We start from the raw sequence: 21,464 nt of genomic DNA, 5'->3' as shown, positions 1-21,464 counted from the left end.
AACTTTTGGTCGGCATTCCCAGATGAGTTCCTGAGGTTTACCAAGGACACTTGCAGATACTAATACGATTCTCTGTGGTTCCAGCATACTACAGGTTGACTCTTAAGTCTTGCAGAATAAAACCAAAGAAATCATGTCTTCATTAAACTTAGCAAAGCCTTGTATCGGCAGGACCTGAATGGCAAGAAGGTGCAAGGAGAGGGAGGTGCTAAAAATAGCACATGGTAGTCCTCAATTTATACAGGTACTCCTCGATTTAGGACAGTTCATTTAGTGACCGTGGAAAGTTATAACGGCCCTGAAAAAAAGTAAGACGTTTTACACACTGACGACCGTTGCAGCATCCCCATTGCAGCATCCCCATGGTCGCCTGATCAAAATGCAGTGACTTAGATTTATGACGGTTGCGATGTCCTGGAGTCATGTGATCTCTTTTTACGACCCTCTGATAAGCAAAGTCACCAGGGAAACAAGATTCTCTTAACAACCGTGTATTTAACTTAACAACTGCAACAGTGGTGGGTTTCACATTACCGCTGATTCACACACACCCGTGCGCGCCCACTTCATGGGCACAAGCACGCCTTCTGCGCCTGTGCCCGGCCTTCCACGTAAGTTCTTTGCTTGCGCACGCGCCTTCCACACCTGCGCCCAGCCTTCCACGTATGTGCTTTGCTTGCGCATGGGCCTTCCGCGCATTCGCCCAGCCTCAAAAACATGCCTAAGTAGAATGGCGCAGAGCCAGGGCGTGTGGGTGGAGCCCATTTCCGCTACCAGTTCGAACGAACCGATCCGAACCAGCTGAATGCCCCCTCTGAACTGCAGTGATTCGCTTAACAACTGTGGCAAGAAAGGTCGAAAAATGGGGCAAAACTCACTTAACAACTATCTCACTTAGCAATGGAAATTTTTGGCTCGATTGTGGTCATACGTTGAGGACTACCTGCCTTGCAGACTTAGCTATGGAGATGAGGAACATTAATTGAATTCTCATTAGCATCAACAATTCACTTTCATTGCTGGTTTTGGAAGTATGTTCTCCGAGTCTGGAGCCATCCCAATGGAAATAAATAAATTTACAATACATGAGACACATTATGTATTTTAAATGATGACATGGTCAAAACAAATATGCAAGAAGATAATAAGTTACAAATAAGTCCCTTAATATATTTCAAATAAATTACTTTAGTTCAGCTGCTTTAGTTCAGCTGTAAGGAGTAAAAAATTGTGCTCAGCATTACTGCAACCTTCCTATAGGCTAAATTCTAAAGCAACCTCATTCCCTCACCCACTTCCCTGGTCTCCGGAGCCAATTGCAGCCTTCTGCACGGCTGATTTTTGATAAATTTTTAAAAGCAGAGGTAACTCCACAATCTGGTCTGTTTCGTGTAGTTGATGTCAGCGTTCCAAATATCATCCAAAATTAAATCAGAGTCCAAGGCAGAACTTTCCTCAAACTTCCAATTTATTAAGAGAGACATGTTGGTACATCTGTGGGAAACCCGAATCTGAAAGCTTCCTGGGTTTTCCACCCAGTTGAAAGTTCATCATCTTGCCCCCACACCCACAAGTCCATCGCATGGTCCAATCTTCCTCTGCCATGCTGGCATTTCCATCCATCTAGTTCCGGTCAGGTGCAGAGGTGCGGAGGCAAAGTAGGACGTTGGGCTTCTAGAAAGGAATGTTTTATTTTGACAACAACACATTCTACAATTCTACTCCTTACTATTCCCCCTCCCAATTACCCCACTAATGAAACAGCATAGTAAAATAAGAGAGAGTGTGGCAGGCCAAAGATCCTAAAAGGAGTATGACTGCAGGCCTGATAGTTGAGTTCTTCCCACATCAGCAGGGGCGTTTATTTGAGCCGTGGTGGTGCAGTGGTTAGAATGCAGTATTGCAGGTGGATTCTGCCCACAGCCAAGAGTTCGATCCTGACTGGCTCGAAGCTGACTCAGCCTTCCATCCTTTCGAGGTCGGTAAAGTGAGGATCCAGATTGTTGAGGGCAATCTGCTGACTCTGTAAACAACTCAGAGAGGGCATGCGCGGCAGAGACCTGAAAATCAGCTGGCCAGCGGGAGGCGCACACGCATGCACAGTGGAGCTGAGCTGGGGCGACAGCTCGCATTCTTACAGAGAGGGCTCTGCGTGCCACAGGTTTGCCATCATGGTCCTAGTGTAAATCAGGAAAAACTCACGGTGATTCATAAACTGGCAGTAATTATATGTGGAAATGGGGGAGATAAAGGGAAGAGGTACGGCCTAGGGAATGATCAGATAAGAGTATAGGGAGCCCCAAAGCTGCATAATGGGGAGAGACAGAGGGAGAGTCACAAAGGAACCTCCCTAAACTCCCAGATTGTAAGAGAGATGCCTGAGAGACTTCAAACTTGCATGATTCTCTTAACGTAGCCTTACAATAAAGTAGATTTAGCTCATCTAATGGTCTTTCCTGTTTGGTCTATTTAATAAGGCTGACAGTGGCTACCCTTAAAAGATTATCTAGATCAGGGGTGTCAAACTCGATTTCATTGAGGGTTGTGTTTGAGCTCAGGGGGGTAGAGTGGGCGTGGCCATGGTGGGTGTGGCCAGCTCAACATCCCTTGTGTCGGCAGGGGGAGCGCTGTGGTGGCCCGAGGGCTCTGTCAGAGAAACTGGGCTCCTGAGCTCCGTTTACAGCTGCGACGGCCTCCTGCAGACATCTGCTAGTGAAAACGCGGCCCTCCCGAGCTCTGTTTTCACTTCCAGGGTGGTCCCGTGGGCCAGATATAAGCCCGCCATAGGCCGGGGGCAGCCCCTGGGCCTTCAGTTTGACTCCCCTAATTTAGATGTTTCTGTTACATACTGACAAACAGTATGGTAGTTTCCACCCAGGTCCTCTGTTCCGGCGGGAACAGTATTCGAATCTGATTGGTTGAAGGGTCTGACAGCTCCCTATAAAAGGGCTGCTGCCGGACGGAGTCTTTGCTGGATTGTACATAGTTGTCACTTAATAAAGAGCTGTTTGCTGCTGAAGCCTGAGTCTGCCTCATCCATTCACCCTATCTAACAATTTCAGTTGGCACAAAATGCAGTTCTGTGGGCCGTTCTGTGGGCCACAGAAGACAGGTGGGGAAGTATGGCCCCTTTATGAGCTGTGGACTTCAACTCCCAGAATTCCTGAGCCACGGCTCAGGAATTCTGGGAGTTGAAGTCCACAGCTCATAAAAGGGGCCATAGTTCCCCACTTCTACCCTAGAAGAACATACATTACACATTGGTTCCGTGAGCTGCTCGGGTTACCAGTTTATTTCTGGCTTCAATTGAAGTGACTGGTTTTGATCCTCAAAGTTCTACCTTATTGCAGAGTCCTGGTCCCAACAAAACCCCTTTTATTAAACGAATGTGAATTCCTCTCATTCAGCAAGGCCTGGCAAACATTTCAAAGGACAATTTATGACCACCGACCTTATCTAGCTTGGAAAACTGCCATGCAAATAGCAGTGCTGTGCAAGGAAAGACTGGGCACAGAGTCTGTGAGATTCACGGACAGATCTTCACACTCCTGAAACTAATGAACAAATGAATTGTTTCCTGCAAAAGCCCACTCCCCTTTCGCTCCTCTTTTATTACCTATGGGAGGGGCCATTCACCGTCCACCTGTGGCTTTACTCTCAAGTCGACCCTGATTTCTTAGCTGTTCTTTTCTTCTGGCAGCTCTGCGCATGTGCACACTGGGAACAGGCTCCAGCTGTTCCTCTGCCTCACTGCTGTCTGTCTCCAAAGGCAGCTGAGAACTGCCAGACGGCCCTGGCCCAGAGGTGGGTTGCTCCCAGTTTGGCCTGGTTTGGCCGAACCAGTGGTGGAATTCAGACCTGGATTGAAGAATCGGCAGCGACCCAGGACTGCCACGCCCCCAAATCGGTTCCCTCGCCACCGCTGGGCCACCGCCATTTTGGTTTTTGGTGACTGCGTGTGGACAGTTCACTGTAAATTGTTCTGCGCATGCGTAAACATTGAAGAGCGCAAACGTGCGCATGCATTGCAAGCCAGTAGTAAAACCGGCAGCAACCCACCCCTGCCTTGGCCCCACCTCTGCCACTGACGCAGAGCCCTCATCCGAGCCTTCCCCAGCCTCCAGGACTGGTCTATGTTCCTCCCCAACCTCCTCACTGTCCGAATCTGCTGCCAGCTCTGCTGCCTGAGAAGACAGGGGTTGCCACAAAGAAGAGGGAGTCAAACTATTCTCCAAGGCACCTGAGGGTAGGACAAGAAGCAATGGGTGGAAACTAATCAAGGAGAGAAGCAACTTAGAACTGAGGAGAAATTTCCTGACAGTGAGAACAATTAATCAGAGGAACAGAAGTTGCCTCCAGAAGTTGTGAATGCTCCAACACTGGAAGTCTTTAAGAAGATGTTGGATAGCCATTTGTCTGAAACGGTATAGGGTTTCCTGCCTAGGCAGGGGGTTGGACTAGAAGACCTCCAAAGTCCCTTCCAACTCTACTGTTGTATTATTGTAAGACATGAGAAGTTGTTCTACTTATAAGCCTTCAGTGTAAGTTTGAATCTGCTCTAACCATGGATGTTTTTCTCTAGCCTTACATCCCAACAAAGCTGTTTTGCTATTCTCAGATGCTTAATGCATCCATCTGGGGACATTCTTGCCTTATTTTCCTAAATCTAAAACAATTTAAAGTTAAATTATGTTTTTTTTAAAAAAAATCTAAAAAGCATTGAAAAAATCAAGGCAAAGGTAATCTCCAGGAACATTCCCGCTATCTTAAGTTTCATTAAGGCCAAACCTTTCTAGTCTCTTTCCTTAATCTATTTATTTTGCTTGAAGGTGAAGTCACTTAGGGGATTTAGCTGGTTTGGTATTTTCAATGGGAGATTACGGTAAGTACTGTTGGCTTATTTCTCCACTCCAAAGAGTCCAGATACCATCGCAGCAATCTCTTGAGGTTCACCCTGAAAGCAAAGGGGTTTTTGAGCCAGGCCTTCAATTTAAATCAGATTAACAGAGTTGGATGGGACCTTGAAGGTCATCTAGTCCAACCCCGTTTGGCCAAATTCTTGACAATCTAGAAATCTGGGTCCTGCTTTGGAGCCTGAAATTTGCTCTAGGGGAGGTGTGGCTTTCATAGCATTAGGTCCAGTGGTGGGTTCCTACCGGTTCGGCCCGGTTCAACCAAACCACGCATACGTTTGGTGGCCTGGGTCGCTGGAATCGGCCACGCCCCTGAACCTGTTCTCTGGGTGATGCTGTGGGTGCTGCCATCTTGTTTTTCAGATCTGCACATGCACAGAACTATTTTTATTGCTCTGCGCATTCCTGTGCAGCATGCACCAAGTGTATCCATAAGCATACCAGCAGTAGCGACTGCCGGGGTTCCACCTCTGGTTAGGTCACATTTTTCATGTTTTCAGTAAGCTACTCCTTTCTCTCATATTCTCTTATCTTTTCTCTTTCAACATTTTGAAAGCAGCTGATTTTTGAAGGCAGGGTCACTGCCCTCCAGCCTCAACAAACAACTGAATGGTACTGCGGGAAACCTAGCCTTTCGCCCCAGGCACTGGGATAAGATTGGAGAATTGCACATTAGATGCTTGTCATGGTGCTAGGCCTTGGTTGTTTTTAAGGCTTTAAAGTGTCTAGTTTTATGGTTTTAATATGGACTTTGTGTGTTGTTATTGTGCTTAGTTCTTTGGTTTTAATACGAATGCTTGTACATCAGCTTCCACCCAGCCTCCCCCTTAGCAGGCAAGTCACCCCTCAGCCAAAAGACCTAGCCCTTCCCTTAATTGCAGGGGAACCCCACCAGCTGCTCCAGCCCAGCTTCCACCCTTTTGAGCTGGAGAAAGCTTTAACATCAGGCTTTCTTTCTTTCTTTCTTTCTTGGAAATCTGCAACTATGCAAAGCGGGGCAAAGAAGCAGCAAACTGGGCAGTGGGTCAGGGAGAGAGGAAGTAAGAGAGAAAGGGAGAAAGGGGGGGGGAGAAAGAGGGAGAGAGCAAAAGAGGGAGAGAATGAGAAAAAGGGAGAGAGAGAAAGGGGGGAAGAAAACGAGAAAGAGGGAAAGAGAGAAAGGGAGAGAGAATGAGAAAGGGGAGAGAGAGAAAGAGGGGGAGAGAGAAAGAAAGAGGAAGAGGGAAATATAAAAAAAGAGGGGACAGAGGAAAAAAAAGAAAGAGGAAGAGAGAGAGAAAGAAAGAAGGAGAGGAGATAGAGAAAGGAGGGAAAGAAAGGAGGGAGAGAAAGAAAGAAAGAAAGGAGAGAAATAGAGAGAAAGATGGGGAGAGAAAAAAAGGGGGAGAGAGAAAGAGGAAGAAAATGAGAAAGAAAGGAGAGAAATAGAGAGAAAGGAGGGAGAGAAAGAAAAATGAAAGAGAGAGGCAGAGAGAAAGGAGAAAGAAAGAGGAAGAGAGAAAGAGAAAGAGAAAGAGGGGAGAGAGAAAAAGAGGAAGAGAGAGAGAAAGAAAGAAAGAAAGGAGGAGAGAGAAAGGAGGGAAAGAGAGAAAGGAGGGAGAGAGAGAGAGAGAAAGAAAGGAGAGAGAGAGAAATAAAGAGAAAGAGGGGGAAGGAAAGAAAGAAAAAGGAGAGGAAGAGGAAGAAAATGAGAAAGAAAGAAAGGAGAGAAAGAGAGAGAGAAAGAAAAGAGAGAAAGAAAGAAAGAAAGGAGAGAAAGAGAAAGAGAGAAAGACACAGAGAGAAAGAACGAAAGAGAGAAAGAACGAAAGAAAGAAACAAAAAAAGGAGATAACGAGAGAGAGAGAGAAATGAGAGAGAGAAATGAGAGAAAGGAGAGAAAGAGAAAGAGAGAAAGACACAGAGAGAAAGAACGAAAGAGAGAAAGAAAGAAAGGAGATAACGAGAGAGAAAGGAGAGAAAGAGAGAAAGGAGAGAAAGAGAAAGAAAGAAAGACAGAGAGAAAGAACGAAAGAGAGAAAGAAAGAAAGGAGATAACGAGAGAGAGAGAGAAAGGAGAGAAAGAGAAAGAGAGAAAGAGAAAGAACGAGAGAGAGAGAAGGAAGGAAGGGGAGAGGCCAGAGGGACGCGGGGCCTCCCCACCAGCTGATCCAGGATGAGCTCATTCCCAGCCGAGGAAATCGAAAGTGAGCAGCGGGTGGGGGGGGGGGGGGAGGCGAAGCCTTTCCCGGCTTTCCTCCGCCCCTCGGAGCCGGGAGGGGCCCGCGGGGAGGAGGGGGAGGAGGAGGCTGGGCCGCTACCCGCGGCGCTCTCTCGGGCTGGGCATCTTTGCGCTCCTCTCCCTCTGCGGCCTCCAGGCGCCTCCTGGACTCTCCCGGCAGCCATGAAGCGCTTCTGCCTGGTCACGCTGGGCTTGCTGGCGCCGGCCTTCCTCATCGCCGGCATCGCCCTCCTGGCGGCCCACATCATGGAGAACCTGGTGGACGGCCAGATCAAGCAGGTGAGAGGAGCCGCCGGGCGCGCATCTCCCCGGCAGGGAAAAAGTGGGGGTGGGAGTGGTCGCTTAAGGAATGGTTACGTAGTCTCCTTTGGTGCTGGGGGCTTCCTTCCCAGCCTCCTGGCTGGCTCCCATCCTGTGCCACAGATCATAGTGCTTAAGGAACGGCTGCATTGTCTCTCTGGTGCCCGGGGGGGGGGGGGCTGGAGACTTCCTTCCCAGCCCCCTGGCACCCATCCGTGCCACAGATTATAGTGCTTAAGGAACGGTTGCATTGTCTCTTTGGTGCCAGGGAACTGGAGGCTTCCTTCCCAGCCTCCTGGCATCCATCCTGTGCCTACCCGTGCCACAGACAGATCATGGGGCTTAAGGAATCGTTGCATCATCTCTTTGGTGCCAGGGGGCTGGGAATGGAGTTTTCAGCCCCCTGGCACCAAAGGAGAGGATGTAACCCTTCCTTAAGCGCCATGAACCGTGTGTGGCACAGGAGAGCACAGGATGGGTGCCAGGAGGCTGGGAAGAAAGCCTCCCCATCCGAAGGAGATGGTGCAACCGTTCCTTAAGCCCCACAATCTGTGGCACAGGCGGTACTTAAGGAACTTGTCCTCGTGGTGCTTAAGGAACAGTTGCATCGTCTCTTTGGTGCCAAGGGACTGGGAAGGAAGCCTCCAGTCCCCTGGCACCAAAGGAGACGATGTGACCGTTCTTTATGCACCACGAAGGAACTTGTGCTCCTGGGGTTTAAGGAACGGTTTCACCGTCTCCTTTGGTGCCAGGGGGCTTGGCCTGTTAGTATTGGTGGGAGTGATATTTGGTATGGCACTTCCATGATTATAGCTTTCAGACAAGTGAAACGAACAGTAATTAACAACCCAGTCAAGGAATCACCAAGTCCATTCCATTTCCTACCAACACTGGCTGGGGAAACCATTACTATATAAAATGATCAAATGACCAATCCTTACTAGCACTGATGATGTTATCTAGTTCGGTAATGAAATGTCTGCAAAAAAGGACCTCAAAAGCTTATTTCCTAGTGACATTTGTAGGTAGAGTCACAATTTGTAGTTTTCATACATCTCTTTTCTAACCGCTGCGTTAACAGTGAGTCCTAGAAATGATAGCGGCGTTCCGAAATCTGAGGTGCTTTGAAGAATAGGTTGACCTCCCTCTTCTCTGTGGCACAAAGATGAGGAGGGAGGGGCAAGCTCTTCTCCAAAGCACCTGAGGGTAGGACAAGAAGCAATGGGTGGAAACTAATCAAGGAGAGAAGCAACTTAGAACTGAGGAGAAATTTCCTGACAGTGAGAACAATTCATCAGTGGGACAGAAGTTGCCTCCAGAAGTTGTGGGTGCTCTCCATCACTGGAGGTTTTTTTAAAGTAGAGATTGCAAAACTATTTGTCTAAAGCGTTGTAGGGCAGTGATGGCGAAACTTTTCGGCTTTGAGTGCCCAAACCAGAACGTTCGTGCGCCAGAGCCCTGGAAAACCGAAGACCAGCTGGCCAGCACGCACATGCCTATTTTGGGGGGCATTTTTAGGCCCGTTTTCATCTGTTTTTTGGGCCACAAATGGCCAGAAAAAGGCCCAAAATGGCCCCAAGGCCTGAAAAATGGCCCCAAAGGCATCAAAATGGCCCCAAACAACCTAAAAATGTCCCAGAAAATGGTCTGAAAACTGCCAAAACCAGGCTGTTTTTTGGGCCATTTCCAGGGCATTTTTGGGGTCATTTACGGGCTGTTTTCAGCCATTTTTCAGGCCAAAAACAGCCTGTTTCTGGTTTCCGGCACATCAGAAGAAAAGCTGGCGACAGCATGCATGCCAACACAGAGGACTGTGCGTGCTACCTCTGTGCCATAGGTTCGCCATCACGGGTATAGGGATTCCTGCTTGAGCAGTGGGTTGGACTAGAAGACCTCCAGGGTCCCCTCCAACTCATTCTGCCTTCATGTACAATTGTGTGCTTTGCTTTTGCTAGAAGTCCATTGCTTTCTTTCTCTCCTTTTTTTTTCCCCTTTAGGGAACGATCTTAAGAAATAATTCGGAAGCTTTTGAATTCTGGGAGCATCCTCCAATACCCCTTCTCCTGCAGGTCTATTTTTTTAACTTGACTAATCCTTTAGAAGTGCTAAAAGGGGAAAGCCCTATCGTCAAGGAAGTTGGCCCCTACACCTACAGGTAAGGTGACTTGCTTCCTTTTCAACCTTATACCGGTGGCGGGGGGGAGGGAGAGAGATTTAGTAGAGAAGATTTCCCACGGAATGTTCCCCCGGAAGTTACGGAAAATTTGGAGGTCGTTGGTGAGCTTCTGTTTCCCAAAGAAAAGAGCTTGCAATTTGCAGTAAGCTGTAGAGATGGGTTGTGTAAAAGATGCTGAAACCCTCGAAATTGTACAGAGAAGAGCAACAAAGAAGATCAGGGGACTGGAAGCTAAATTGTATCATGAACGGCTGAAGGAGCTAGGTATCTATTGAAGAGAAAGTATTCCGACCTAGGCTTCCCCAAACCAGACTCCTTGTCCTGACAAAATACCTTTTTTTATTAAGTTACTGTGAATTCCTCTCATTCACATCCAGCAAATTCTTCCAAGGGTGAATTTTACAGTCACAGACCTTATCTGCCTTGGAGAGCTGCCAGGCTGATATCTGCAAAACTTGGCAAGGAGTCTCAGAGAGTCATGAACCAATGAAGCAAACTAATTGTCTCCTGCAAACTCCACTCCCCTTTCGCTCCTCTTTTATTCCCTATGGGAGGGGCCATTCATCGTCCACCTGTGGCCTTACTCCCAAGTTGGCCCTTGTTCCTTAGCTGTTCCCTTCATCAGCCAACTCTGCGAGTGCGCACACTGGGAATAGGCTCCAGCTGTTCGTCTGCCTCACTGATGTCTGACTCCGAAGGCAGCGGATAACTGGCAGACGGCCCCCTCTCTGCCTCCGATGCAGAGCCCTCATCAGAGCCTTCCCCAGACTCCAGGACTGGGGCGTGTTCCTCCACAACTTTCTCACTGTCCAAATCTGCTACCAGTTCTGCTGGCCGTTGGCGGGCCACAACAGAAGGATTAAGGTAGAATAGAATAGAATAATAATAGAATAGAATAGAATAGAATAGAATAGAATAGAATAGGACAGGACAGACTAGCAATAAGAATAGGAATAAGATTAAGGTAGAATAGAATGGAATGGAATAGGAAAGAATAGAATAGGACAGGACAGGAATAGGAATAGGATTAAGGTAGAACAGAATGGAATGGAATAAGAAAGAATAGAATAGAATAGAATAGAATAGAATAGGACAGGACACAAATAGGAATAGAATAGGAATAGGATTAAGGTAGAATAGAATGGAATGGAATAGGAAAGAATAGAATAGAATAGGACCAGACAGGACAGGAATAGGAATAGGATTAAGGTAGAATAGAATGGAATGGAATAGGAATAGGAAAGAATAGAATAGAATAGAATAAAACAGAACTAGAACTTTGTCACTTAAATGGACACTAATCAGCCTACATTAAAATGAAATTTCATTGCATTCAGCTCTCAAAAGATAACCATTATGCATATACCCGCACATACAAACATACCTATGACACAGAGAAACATCACAGTTTAGTTCAAATGTATACATATACATGACGAAACAAGAATCCTGCGAATTTATAAGAGGGATGGGAACAAAGCTGTTACTGAATCTAGCAGTCTTGCTATAGGTACTTTGAAACATCCTCCCAGAGGGGAGCAACAGAAACAGACCATAAAGTGGGTGTGTGGGGTCTCTAACAATGCTTCGGGCCCTTAAGAATATAGCGCTTATAAGCAGTATCCTGAATAACAGAAAGCGAGCTTCATATAATCATCTCCGCTGTCCTTACCACTCTCTGTATGGGCTTTCTATCTGAGGCGCTACTGGCACCAAACCAAACGGATGCTGTTTGTTAAAACGCTCTCAATCGTGTCTCTGTAAAAAGTGGCGAGGACAGAAGGAGAAATATGTGCTCTCCTCATCCGATGTGGGAAATGCAGATTTCCCCCCCCCCCCCACACTTCACTAAATATAACATATGAAGAGACCAAATCAGGTTGTTAGAGAAATTTTCTGACAGTGAGAACAATTAATCAAGGGAATGTCTTGCCCCCCCCCCCCCCCCACAGTTGTGGGGGCTGTATCACTGAAGGTTTTCAAAAATGGACTGAACAGCCATTGGATTGGGATAGTATAAGGTCTCCTGCCTTGACCAGGGAGTAGAAATTTCTGAGGCCCTTCTAGCCCTATGATTCTAGGTTCTAATATTCTGGACTAGATTCTAGAGCCACGATGGCCCAGTGGTTAGAGTGCAGTATTGCAGGCTAACACACTGCTCACTACCAGCAGTTCGATCCTGACTGGCTCAAGGTTGACTCAGCCTTCTGTCCTTCTGAGGTGGGTAAAATGAGGAGCCAGATTGTTGGGGGCAATAGGCTGACTCTGTAAACTGCTTAGAGAGGGGTGTAAAGTACTATGAAGTGGTATATAAGTCTTAAGTGCTATTGTTAGCCTCAGTAATGGGAGAGAGGCTCACCCTATATTTTCAGAGCTGGTGCCTTTAATTCTCCTGCCCGCCCACCGATTCAACCCTCTTCACATTCTGCATTGCCAAGCAGACATTCCCAAAACTGATTGCTTAGAATATTCCAACCATGAATATTTTTTTTTGCAATTTCTCCCTTGCTTATGTAGCAGTTTCCTCAGGCCTGGGAATCAGGGATCCTTGCCTCGTTGGCTTCAGCCTGCATGTTTTGCAATATGTTGCAATATGCAGTGTGATTTAATGTGGCGGCTCCTTATGAATAACAGTTCGTAACATCCAGTTGCAAATCCAGGGCATGTGTGTAACCTGTTGGTTGCCTTCAGGATCAGTTCACGGATTGTGCGGCTGGTTTGTTTGTAGTTTAGTTTGCTTCGCAGAGCTGGTCATTAGGTTCATAAACCATGGTTCATAGCTTAGCGCAGGAGAATATGCTACCTATATTTGGGTAGACCAGGTTGCCCCGATAGACTGGTCTCACGGGAAAAAAACACTTAATCTCTCCCCTGATATAGTCAAAGGAAGGAGAGCCCGTGGCTTAGAGGTTTGCATCTACCTAATATAGGCAGTGGGACACGGTGGCTCAGTGGCTAAGACGCTGAGATTGTCAATCGAAAGGTCGGCAGTTCAGCAGTTCGAATCCCTAGCGCCGTGTAACAGAGTGAGCTCTCATTACTTGTCCCAGCGTCTGCCAACCTAGCAGTTCGAAAGGATGTAAAATGCAAGTAGAAAAATAGGAACCACTTTTGGTGGGGAGTTAACAGCGGCCCTCTGGAGTTCCGTTTTCACGGAAGGTGAGGGTTGCAGGAGGCCGTTGCAGACAAAAACAGAGCTCGGGAGCCTGTTTTCATTAGTAGAGCGCTTGGGCCCCCACAGGCGCCCCCGATACGAGTGATGTCGAGCTTCCCCCCCCCCATGGTCAAACACAACCCCGATGCGGCCCTCCATGAAATCGAGTTTGACACCCCTGTAGTAAGGGCATTACTTTTAGTATTGCTTCAGCTTTTGCTCATCTCTCGTTACCTCCCAGAGGGGAAAAAGGAAATAATTCTATTAGAGACTTTACTAAATCCCTAAGCGTTCCTCGTTCTCCGGATCTGTGGTCTAATTTAAGGCAGCTTTGTCCACTGGACATCTGTGCAAATTTCCTTCAGGTACAGGACGCCATGCCAGTTTAAAAGGACAGAAGATCAGTTGCAATTGGAAAAAAGCTTTTTAACCCCGGGCAAAAAAAATCTTCTTTTCTAGACTTTTCCCCTATCTCGTTCGGTTCTCCTGGTTTTTGCTCGGACTTGGCAAGAAACAGTGAGCCTGAATTTTAATAGGAAATTCAGGGAACTGAAGTCCCCTTTGTGTTTGCAAGCTTAAATAGGCCTTTATGTAGCTTTTTTAATTTTTATTTTTTTTTGCTTGGCTGGGCAGCTGAAATGACTGCAGTCTTTGTCAAGTCAAAGTGCCTTTTGTTAGCTAGGCAAAACAGATAAACAGGTGTTTATCTATTGCTGTATTTGCTGGATTTTTTTCTTCTTATAATCTTTTATTTATTTTTTTGCCTCTAGCAAAAGTTATGAACGGGGAGAATAAACCCATCTGGAATCTCACTAACGGTGATAATTTCCTCCACAAATTTCCGAATTTTAACCCAGCATTGTTGTTCCGCCTTTGGGGAAATTTCTTGGCTAGGAAGCTACATTCTTTTATAATGACGTTGTGTTCAAAGTAAGCGCCTGGGCTTGTTAGCTGTTTTATTTTATTTGCAAAGTTGAGCAGAGATATTTTTGACCTCTGTTGAAAAACAACAACTTAGACTCCCTTTTTATTCTGACGGATGTATTAGTTTTTTTTTAAATGCTGCCTTAATTACTTTTACAAGTAACTCAAGGCAGCACACATACATAACACTCCTTCCTCCTATTTTCCCCACAACAACAACCCTGTGGGGTAGGTTGGGCTGAGAGAGAGAGAGGTGGGGGGGGGGCAAAGTCAACCATCCAGCTTTCAAGTTTAAAGCAGGACTAGAACTCACAGTCTCCTTTTGATTGCCCCAAAGTCACCATTCGCTTTTCATTCCCATGACGGGACTATAACTCACAGTCTCCTAGTGATTGGTCCAAAGTCACCTTCTGCCTTTCATGCCTAAGGTGGTTCTAGAACTCACAGTCCCCTGGTGAATGGCCCAAAGTCACCATCCGCCTTTCATGCCTAAAGCGGGACTAGAACTCCCCATCTCCTGGTGATTGGGCCCAAATCAAGTGGCCACGTTTGAGATATACTGATTTAAGGCGAGCATGGAGATAGTATTTGCCGACAAAACCTTAACCTCGAATTTCCTTAGGAGTTGGATTTTATATGACTTTAGTTTGGAAAACATTGGTGGTAGAAAACAGCATTTTTTCCCCCTCTTGCTCTTTTTGTGCCAGGGAGTGGAAAATTCGACGGGACGTACACATTCTGGAGAACGACTCAAAGGTGTCTTCTTTTCAACCAACCACTTACTATTTTGAGCGAGAACTGTCCGTGGGTGACCCAGAAGTGGATCGGATCCGGACAGTAAATTTGCCCGCAATGGTAAGTCTTGAGATTTGTTACTGGGTAGCAAAATGAGGCCAAAAGAGGAAAATTTTTTAAAGCTGTGACTAACTACCGTATTTTTTGGACTATAAGACGCAGCTTTTTCCCTCAGTAAAGAGGGTGAAAATCTGGGTGTGTCTTATACACTGAATACAGCATTTTTGGCCTTCCGAAACCCGTCCCCTTCATCAAAATGGCCGTGCATAGCCTTTAGGAGGCTTTCAGAGAGCTCCTCGGGGATGGGGAGGGCAGAAATGAGCGAAAAACGGGCTTTTTGCTCAATTTTGCCCCCAGGAACACTCTATAAGCCTCCTAAAGACTATGCATGCCCTTTTTTGACAAAACATGGGGCCTTTTTTGACAAAAAATGGGCCCATTTTTGCAAAAAACAGGCCATTTTTTGCTCGTTTTTTGGGGGGCCCACCCCCCCAGGAGCACTCTACAAGCCTCCTAAAGGCTATTCATGCCCTCTTTTTTTTAAAAAAAAAAAACCAGGCTTGTTTTCGCGAAAAACAGACCGTTTTTGGAAGGTCTGCAGAGTGCAAAAACTTTTTTTTTAAATTTGCCTCTTCAAAACCTTGGTGCGTCTTATACTCCGGTCCATCTTATACTCCGAAAAATACCGTACCTTATAACTTTCGTTCTGCCCATCACTTACATTTCCATGTTTTTATTGAGTACCTGATAAATACAGGTAGTCTTCCAGTTAGAACGACCATTGAGTCCCAAATTTCTGTTGCGAAGCAAGACAGTTGTTAAGGGAGTTGTGCCCCATTTTACGACCTTCCTTGCCAAAGTTGTTGAGTGAAGCACTGCCGTGATTACATTTGTAACACAGTTGTGTTAACTGTTAGCTTTTTTTACCCCTCAGTGATCACCGTAATGGGGAGAAAAATACAGGTAGGCTTCAACTTATGACCACAATTGAGCCCAAAATTTCCGTGGCTGAGTGAGATAGTTATTGAGTTTTGCCCCATTTTACGTTCTTGGCGCAGTTGTTAAGTGTTGGGGAGGGGTTGTATTGTGTTGGGGCGGTGCATTGAGGGAGCTCAACCAATCTCACTGTACATACGTTGTGCACTGACAATAAAGAATCATTATAATATTATTATTAAAGAATCACTGCAGTTGTTAGTAACACCGTTGTTAAGTGAATCTGGCTTCCCCATTGGTTCTGCTTGGCAGAAGGTCACAAAACGGGATCACCCGATCCCAGGCAGCCGCCATAAATATGAACCATTTGACCACTTGAATGTGGAGATTTTGACCACCTGAAAGTATGAAAAACGGTCATAAGTCACTTTTTTCAGCACCGCAGCAACTTTAAACAGTCACTAAATGAACGGTTGTAAGTTGGGGACTACCAGCAACCCATAAATGCCTCTTGTTACAGATAACAATTTTATAATAAGAAAAGTCTTAGCGTCTCTTTTTTTTCTTCCTTCGTATCAGACGGCCATGAATATGGCTCGGAGAACGCCTTTCCATTTTCCTGCCGAGCTACTGCTGCTGGCTTACGAAGAAGATATGTTCACCATCCATACAGTGCAAGAGATTTTATGGGGTTACACGGATAAGTTTCTGCAGGCGGTACACAAATTTTTCCCCAGCGTCGATCCGGTTTTCGGCTATTTTGCACAGGTAAACATTTTTGTCATCAAGGGTAGATTGGCTACCCTTCTTATATCTTTGCTTTTATTTGATGCACGTTTTCCTTCACCGGTGGCCTGCTCACTCGCCACTTCTGCAGCCCGGTTCAAAAGGGGCTGCAGCCCACTAGTGTCCCAGGGGATGGGACCCCCTGCAATACAGCTTTATATTCTTTTTTTCCCCTTCCTCAGCTTTCCATCGAAGTCCTGTGCTACCTTGCGAGTACAGAAATGCTTACCTAGTCAGTCTTGGCTGCTCCTGATGAATATTGCTTGAGGATTGTTACCCCTGCTGTTTTTTAAACAGGGCAGCGATTAAAATATGCTGTGCTTGTCCAATATCCTATAGACTCCAACGTCTCCTGGATAGTCTGCTTATTAGCATCTCATTGTGGCTTCTGTCTCTTAAGTGAGAGTAATCGACAGCGGCCCTTTCAGACAGCTGATTGTCATTTTTTCTCGATAGATTTTTTTTTCCCCGTTAAGAGGGCACAAAAAAAGGCAATTGACAAGCTTGCCGGTCTCTTTTTGGCACAGGATATATTGTGAGGAAGCAAAATAAAGTAGATGCATTAGACTTCCAGGAGGTTTATGACAATTTTAAGAGTGTTTTTTTAAAGAGAGAAAAATAGTCCTGAGGCCTAGTTCTGTGACAGGCCATTTTTTGGCTGTTTTCAGGCTGTTTTTTGGTTCGTTTTTGGCCCGAAAAAGGACAAAGATTGGGCCTAAAATGGCCCAAAAAACTACCTGAAAACATCCCGAAATGGCAAAAAAACAGGCATGTGCATGCCAGCCAGCTGGTGTTCGGGTTTCCGGCACTCTGGCGCACGCACACGCATGTACACACGTTCCGATTTGGGCAGTCGGTGCCGAAAAGTTTCACCATCACTGACTTAGGACGTAGAAGAAGAGTAGACAGAGCTAGAGGGTCGAGTAAAACATGTCATCAGTTTAGAGTCCTTGAGTTACCACAAGAGACCCAAGACCAGCCCTGATTGAATTCCATTGACCCCTTTGTAAAGCTAAAGGTTCCCCTCGCACGTATGTGCTAGTCGTTCCCAACTCTAGGGGTCAGTGCTCATCTCCGTTTTCAAAGCCGAAGAGCCAGCGCTGCCCGAAGACGTCTCCGTGGTCACGTGACCAGCATGACTAAACGCCGAAGGCGCACGAAACCCTGTTAACTTCCCACCAAAGCTGGTCCATATTTTTCTACTTGCATTTTTTACATGCTTTCGAACTGCTAGGTTGGCAGAAGCTGGGACAAGTAACGGGAGCTCACTCCGTTACTCGGCACTAGGGATTCGAACCACTGAACTGCCGACCTTTCTGATTGACAAGTTCAGCGTCTTAGCCACTGAGCCACCGCGTCTCTTATTGACCCCTTATCCGGCACCAATTTAGTGCTGACCATTTAGTTGGCCAGATTCTTGGACGTAGGCTTCAATAAACCATGAATTGTCTTGAATCTTTGCGTCTAATATGTGTATACTTTATTCCCATTTGGGACCATTTCGAAAAGCTGCCTGAAAGTAAAAATCGTTTCTTGCTGGATATTTTTGTTTGTTTGTTTCCTATGTAGATGAATGCGACAGATGACGGTGAATATGTCATGTTATCTGGAGAAAATAACTATCTGGACTTCACAAGAGTAGTTGAATGGAATGGCAAAGAGTAATGTTTGTTCCTTCTTCTTCTTCTTTTGTCTTCTTTTATCTCTGTGGCAGTGCACGTTGTAATTCTCAACTTACAGTTTAATTCATTCATTTTATTTTTATCCCGCCTTCATCATTCTTTCTAAATAACTCAAGGGGGTGGTGGTGGTGGAGAGAACATCCCTAATGCTCCTTTCCTCCTCCTGTTTTCTCCATGACAAGATTCCTATGAGGTAAATTGGGCTGAGGAGAGTGACTGGCCCAAAGTTACCTAGCCAATTTTCATGCCTAAGGCAGGACTAGAACTCACTGTCTTCTAGTGATTGGCCCAAAGTCACTTACCCAGCTTTCTTACTTGAGGCAAAACTAGAACTCACCATCTCCTGGTGATTGGCCCAAAGTTATCCAGCCAGCTTTCATGCCTAAGGTGGAACTAGAATTCACAGTATCATGGTGACTGGCTCAAAGTGTTCTGACCGAGGCTTCCCAAGAGCATGACGCAAACTCCTTGACCCGACCAAAAACCCCTTTTATTAATCTACTGTGAATTCTGCTCATTCACATCCAGCAAGGGAGGATTTACAGTCATAGACCTTATCTGGCTTGGAGAGCTGCCAGGCCGATATCTGCAAAACTTGGCAAGGAGCCTCGGAGAGTCACGAACCAATGAAGCGAACTAATTGTCTCCTGCAAACTCCACTCCTCTTTTATTTCCTCTGGGAGGGGCCATTCATCATCCACCTGTGGCCTTACTCCCAAGTTGACCCCTGTTCTTTAGCTGTTCTCTTCTCCTGGTAGCTCTGCGCATGCGTACACTGGGCACAGGCTCCTGATGTTCTTCTGCCTCACTGATGTCTGACCCTGAAGCCTCCGGAGAGCTTCCGGGGGGGGGGGGAGCGGGGGAGGCTGTTTTCGCCCTCCCCAGGCTCCTATAAAGCTTCTGGATCCTGGGGAGGGCAAAAAAAGCATGCAAAAAATGAGGGGTCGCACCTGTAGTGTGCGCATGCGCACTGGGGGGGTCGCGCATTGTATTATGGGTGCGGCATGCCCGCACACGACCCCCCCTTCCCTCCCCCCACTTATGACACGTGAGCCAAAAAAGGTTCGCCATCGCTGCCCTAGACCAAACCTCCTATTCCAAAATGTTTCATTAGATCTAGTGGATTTTCCTCTCGTTCCCAAAGATTCTTAATATTAAAAAAAAAAAAAATCAGATGCCGCCGTTCAGCCTCCGTGAGTTAAACCTCCATTCTTCACAGACTCAATCTTGACGGGAATTTTAAGAATGATTTCTTCCTCAGTGCCTCTGATTCAGTACAGAAAACGTAGGAAGATGCTTCAAGGAACATCGCCTCTTATCTTTTTGGCGAGTTGGGTTTCGGGAAAACCCGTAATCACGATGAAGACAGAAGGCGGCTTGTGGGGGGAAAAAAATTATTCTGAGTGGGTTTTTATTAGGGATTGCCCTGTCTTGAAAAACCCAAGCCTGTAATTAGATCGCAGACTTTGCTTTCACAATTTCTGTGGAGAAATATCAGATCCTGGATGAAAGAGGCCTTTTGATCTTCGACCCGGCAGGAAAATCTCTCTCATCTCGTAAAACTAATCTTTGATTCCTTCTGATCTTTTCTCCTGATAGCCATCTGGACTGGTGGACAACACCCAGCTGTAACATGATCAATGGGACAGACGGAGGGACGTTTCACTCCCTGCTCACCAAAGATGAAATGCTCTATATCTTCTCTACAGATTTCTGCAGGTAAGAAGAGCGGGAAGCAGCTGCCTGGAATTCAAGACTGAAACATACCGTATTTTTCAGAGTAAAAGACGCACCTCCCCCCCCCCACCAAAAGAGGGTGAAAATATGGATGCGTCTTATACACTGAATACAGCATTTTGGCCTCCCGAAACCCCGCCCCCTTTACCAAAATGGACGTGTATAGCCTTTGGGAGGCTTTTAGAGAGCTCCTGGGGGCTGGGGTGGGCAAAAACGAGTGGAAACTTGGCCGTTTTTGCTCATTTTTGCCCCCCCCCCCAGCCCTCAGGAGCACTTTGCAGGCTTCTCTGCATGCCCTGTTTTTCACAAAAAATGAGGCCTTCAGAAGGTTTGAGAGGCCTGCGGAGTGCAAAAACATATACAAAAAATACAAAAATGCTGTATTTTTCAGAGTATAAGACGCACCTTTTCCCCTCAAAAAAGAGGGTGAACATCTGGGTGTGTCTTATACACTGAATACAGCATTTTTGGACTCCCGAAACCCAGCCCCCTTTGCAAAAATGCATAGCCTTTAGAAGGCTTCCAGAGTGCCCCTGGGGGCCAGGGAGGGCAAAAATGAGCGAAAAACAGGCCGGATTTTGTTCATTTTTGGGGCCCTCCACCCCGGCCCCCAGGAGCACTCTGGAAGCCTTCCTAAAGACTATTCATGCCATTTTGTTGGCGAAAAACGGGCTGTTTGGGGGAGGTCTGCAGAGTGCAAAAACTTTTTTAAAAAATTTGCCTCTTCAAAATCTTGGTGCGTCTTATACTCCGCTGCGTCTTACACTCTGAAAAATATGGTAATTCAACAACTGCAGTGATTCATTTAACCAATAGCACCTAGGCTTATATATACTGCTTCACAGTGCTTTTACAGCCCTCTCTAAGCGGTTTACAGAGTCAGCCTATGGCCTCCCAACAATCTGGGTCCTCATTTTACCCACCTCGGAAGGATGGGAGGCTGAGTCAACCTTGAGCCTGGTAACATTTGAACTGACAAATTCCAGGCACCCACCAGTCAGCAGAAGTAGCCTGCAGTACTGCACTTTAATCACTGCGCCACCGCAGTGGCAAGAAAGGTCGTACAATGGGACAAAACTCACTTAACAAGTTCCTCACTTAGCAACATAAACTTGGGGCTCCGTTGTGGTCATAAGTTGAGGACTACCTGTGTCGTGTCTAAGTGAGCACAGCCATTGTGGTATCAATATAAGAGAATACTTACACCTCAGGGTTGAATTGTGGCACCCTTGATGCTCTCTCTAAGCATGGTTGTGTTCTTGCAGACATTATGAACAGGAAGAAAACTAAGAAGAGCGCATCTGTGAACACCAACTAGCAGTCAAAAGACACGATATAAACTCCTTAATTTCACAAAATGTTGGCAGACTTAACCATAGTTTCAGCTGGGAAACTCTAGAGACCAAGCCAAATCCAAAAACATCGGAGATATTTCTAGAAGCCCAGCATTCAGACAAATTGGCCATCGACAGGCACACACAGATAAACAACATTTACACGCCATTCAAAAGAGACAATAAAAAAAGCCCCAAAGGAAGCTAAAAGACCAAAAGTCCTCCTTACCGGCAGTCAATACCAGGGGTGAAATCTACTTAGCAGTTCATAAATGTGAATGCACGCGCCACTTACGTGCATGTACAGGGCCTTCCGCGCATGCGCACAGGTCAAAAACGGACGTGACGTCCAGGCGGGTGAGCGGAGCCTGCTACCGAGCACTCTTGCAAAAGTAAGTAGAACAGCGGGCGGGGGGGGATCCGCTGTGCCACGCGATTTAGATTATAAAATAATCTAATATAAGTCGCGTGTCACAGCTGATCGTCGGAAATACCCATTCACCTGA

The 21,464-nt window shown here is 46.3% G+C and overlaps 1 protein-coding gene across 1 annotated transcript in view; it reads left to right on the top strand.

The window, feature by feature from the left end:
• Positions 1 to 7,053: 7,053 nt before the first annotated feature.
• The window catches only part of SCARB2 (scavenger receptor class B member 2), a 30,381-nt gene continuing 15,970 nt past the window's right edge, over positions 7,054 to 21,464 (top strand). Inside the window, exons 1-6 of the mRNA XM_081960393.1 lie at positions 7,054 to 7,413; positions 9,432 to 9,589; positions 14,396 to 14,543; positions 15,999 to 16,187; positions 17,775 to 17,866; positions 19,487 to 19,606. Coding sequence (XP_081816519.1) covers positions 7,069 to 7,413; positions 9,432 to 9,589; positions 14,396 to 14,543; positions 15,999 to 16,187; positions 17,775 to 17,866; positions 19,487 to 19,606 — 1,052 coding nt within the window. The 5' untranslated portion in view covers positions 7,054 to 7,068. The remainder of the gene's footprint in view (positions 7,414 to 9,431; positions 9,590 to 14,395; positions 14,544 to 15,998; positions 16,188 to 17,774; positions 17,867 to 19,486; positions 19,607 to 21,464) is intronic.

This window comes from Natrix helvetica (genome assembly GCF_964273705.1).
Source record: "Natrix helvetica genome assembly, chromosome: 7".
Lineage (NCBI taxonomy): Eukaryota > Metazoa > Chordata > Lepidosauria > Squamata > Natricidae > Natrix > Natrix helvetica.
The sequence above is the reverse complement of the archived record's forward strand: the minus strand, read 5'-3'. Positions and strand labels throughout refer to the sequence as shown.